The sequence below is a fragment of the Borostomias antarcticus genome (genome assembly GCF_949987555.1).
Source record: "Borostomias antarcticus genome assembly, contig: scaffold_116, whole genome shotgun sequence".
Taxonomy (NCBI): Eukaryota; Metazoa; Chordata; class Actinopteri; order Stomiiformes; family Stomiidae; genus Borostomias; species Borostomias antarcticus.
The window spans coordinates 167,501-170,006 of record NW_028175885.1 but is presented as its reverse complement, the minus strand read 5'-3'; the positions used below and the strand labels follow the sequence as shown (position 1 = coordinate 170,006).

Here is a 2,506-nt window from a genome sequence, read left to right as displayed (position 1 = left end):
CTCGCGACCAAACTGTTAGCATAGTTAGCATAGTTAGCATAGTTAGCATAGCTAGCATAGCTAGCATAGTTAGCATAGCTAGCATAGTTAGCATAGTTAGCTATATGTATAAAAGACGAGCCTCAGCTAGTTAGCATAGTTAGCATAGTTAGCATAGCTAGCATAGTTAGCATAGTTAGCTATATGTATAAAAGACGAGCCTCAGCTAGTTAGCATAGTTAGCATAGTTAGCATAGCTAGCATAGTTAGCATAGCTAGCATAGTTAGCATAGCTAGCTATATGTATAAAAGACGAGCCTCAGCTAGTTAGCATAGTTAGCATAGTTAGCATAGCTAGCATAGTTAGCATAGCTAGCATAGTTAGCATAGCTAGCTATATGTATAAAAGACGAGCCTCAGCTAGTTAGCATAGCTAGCATAGTTAGCATAGTTAGATATGTATAAAAGACTCAGCTAACTAACTCACCAGATCACTTCTATCACTGAAGCGGCCGAGGAACGCCTCCATCCTAGAGAGGGTTAGTCTAACCCTTATCTAAGACCTCCAGAGACCTCTATCTGAGACCTCTATCTGAGACCTCTATCTGAGACCTCTATCTGAGACCTCTATCTGAGCTGGTACTTTATTAATCCCCGAGGGGATACACTCTTGTATCTATGTTGGATGTTTATTTATATAAAGTAGAAAGCTGTCAGCTGCAGAGCATAACGCGCAAAACGCTTCAAATAGTTCACAACATCCCCACAAGACAGGATGCAGCGTCTTCTTCTTTCTGTTTAATCAACCCAACTTTAACCTGCACAGCGCCCCCTGCTGGACCGGCCCGGGGCGGCATGTCAACATTCACAACCAGGACGTGTGGAGGAGGGGGGACGCTTGTTTTGGGGGTAGTTGAGTGGGGGTGGTTGAAGGGGCGGAGAGGGACAGAGTTTGGACTTTACTGCTGCGCTGACGACACACAGAGCAGAACAGAACAGAACAGAACAGAGGAGAGAATCAACCTGCCTCACGGTGAGTACCGCTCACACCTGTCAGACGGGGAAGGGGCTGGGTGGCGCTGAGAGTGTGTGTGTGTAGCCGTGTCCTGTGTGAGAATCCTGTGTGTGTGTGTGTTTGTGTGTGTGTGTGTTTGTGTGTTATAACTCCCCAGTGATTGGTTGATAGTCCTCCTGTCGACCTGTCTACGTGTCTGGCTCCTGGGACTGACAGGATGGGAGAGACGGTTGTGTGTGTGTGTGTGTGTGTGTGTGTGTGTGTGTGTGTGTGTGTGTGTGTGTGTGTATGTGTGTGTGTGTGTGTGTGTGTGTGTGTGTGTGTGTGTATGTGTGTGTGTGTGTGTGTGTGTGTGTGTGTGTGTGTGTGTGTGTGCGTGTGTGTGTGTGTGTGTGTGTGTGTGTGTGTGTGTGTGTGTGTGTGCGCGCGTGTGTGTGTGTGTGCGTGGCCTTGGGCTCTGGATGTATAGGGTCGTTGTACACATTCAGGATCAAAGACAAGTCTACAATACAATCTACTGCTCCACCACTGTTACACACTGTCTGTCTGTCTGCCTGCCTAGCTGACTGTGTGTGTGTGTGTGTGTGTGTGTGTGTGTGTGTGTGTGTGTGTGTGTGTGTCTGTCTGTCTGTCTGCAGGTCTCTCTGTCTGTCTGTTTTTATTTTATTTTTATTTAACCTTTATTTAATCAGCCAGTTGATGACCTCCTAAATTGTCTGTCATAGGAGATGAAACTAAAAGGAAGTGTGTCATCTGGAGAGTAGAGGTCTCAAAGTCTCTCAGGCTAGACATCTGGGTGTCTTGTTGTTGTTGTTGTTATTGTATTTAGCCTGACTCAGGTCGGTTGTTGTTGTTGTTGTTGTTGTTGTTATTGTATTTAGCTTGACTGACTGCAAAGACCGGTGAGGGGAGCCAAGTGAAACATGGACGCCATCAGGACACTGCTGAGCAGGGTGAGGAGGAGGAGGAGGAGGAGGAGGAGGAGGAGGAGGAGGAGGAGGAGGAGGAGGAGGAGGAGGAGAGGAGGAGGAGGAGGAGAGAGAGGAGAGGAGGAAGAGAGGAGGAGAGGAGGAGAAAGAGAGGAGAGGAGGAGGAAGAGAGGAGAAGAGGAAGAGAGGAGGAGAGGAAGAGAGGGAGGGGGAGGAGGGGGAGGTAATAGGGAGGAAAGTACAGTATCATTCTAGACCAGGCCATTACTCAAATCTTTCTCCTTCCCTCTCTTCTCCCTCCTCCAGCCCTCCTCCTCCTCTCCTTGCTCTCTCTATCACCGACGCCCAGGGGGCGGGCCGGAGGGAGACGATGAGGCTGGATGTCTGCAGGTGGAGCTGAGGCTTGTCCAATCAGAGCCTGAGGAGACGCTGGAGGTGGGGCCTAACAGTGACATCACAGCTCTGGTGCGAGAGCAGCCACAGCGTTACAGGAGGGCGGGGATGATGGTTCTCTGTCTCACCCTGACTCTGACAGGTACACACACACACACACACACACACACACACACACACACACACTACC

General features: G+C 49.0%; 1 protein-coding gene across 1 annotated transcript in view; it reads left to right on the top strand.

Annotated features, from left to right (window-relative positions):
• Positions 1–886: 886 nt before the first annotated feature.
• The window catches only part of tfr2 (transferrin receptor 2), a 20,408-nt gene continuing 18,788 nt past the window's right edge, over positions 887–2,506 (top strand). Inside the window, exons 1-3 of the mRNA XM_084462980.1 lie at positions 887–1,012; positions 1,876–1,947; positions 2,230–2,458. Coding sequence (XP_084319106.1) covers positions 1,918–1,947; positions 2,230–2,458 — 259 coding nt within the window. The 5' untranslated portion in view covers positions 887–1,012; positions 1,876–1,917. The remainder of the gene's footprint in view (positions 1,013–1,875; positions 1,948–2,229; positions 2,459–2,506) is intronic.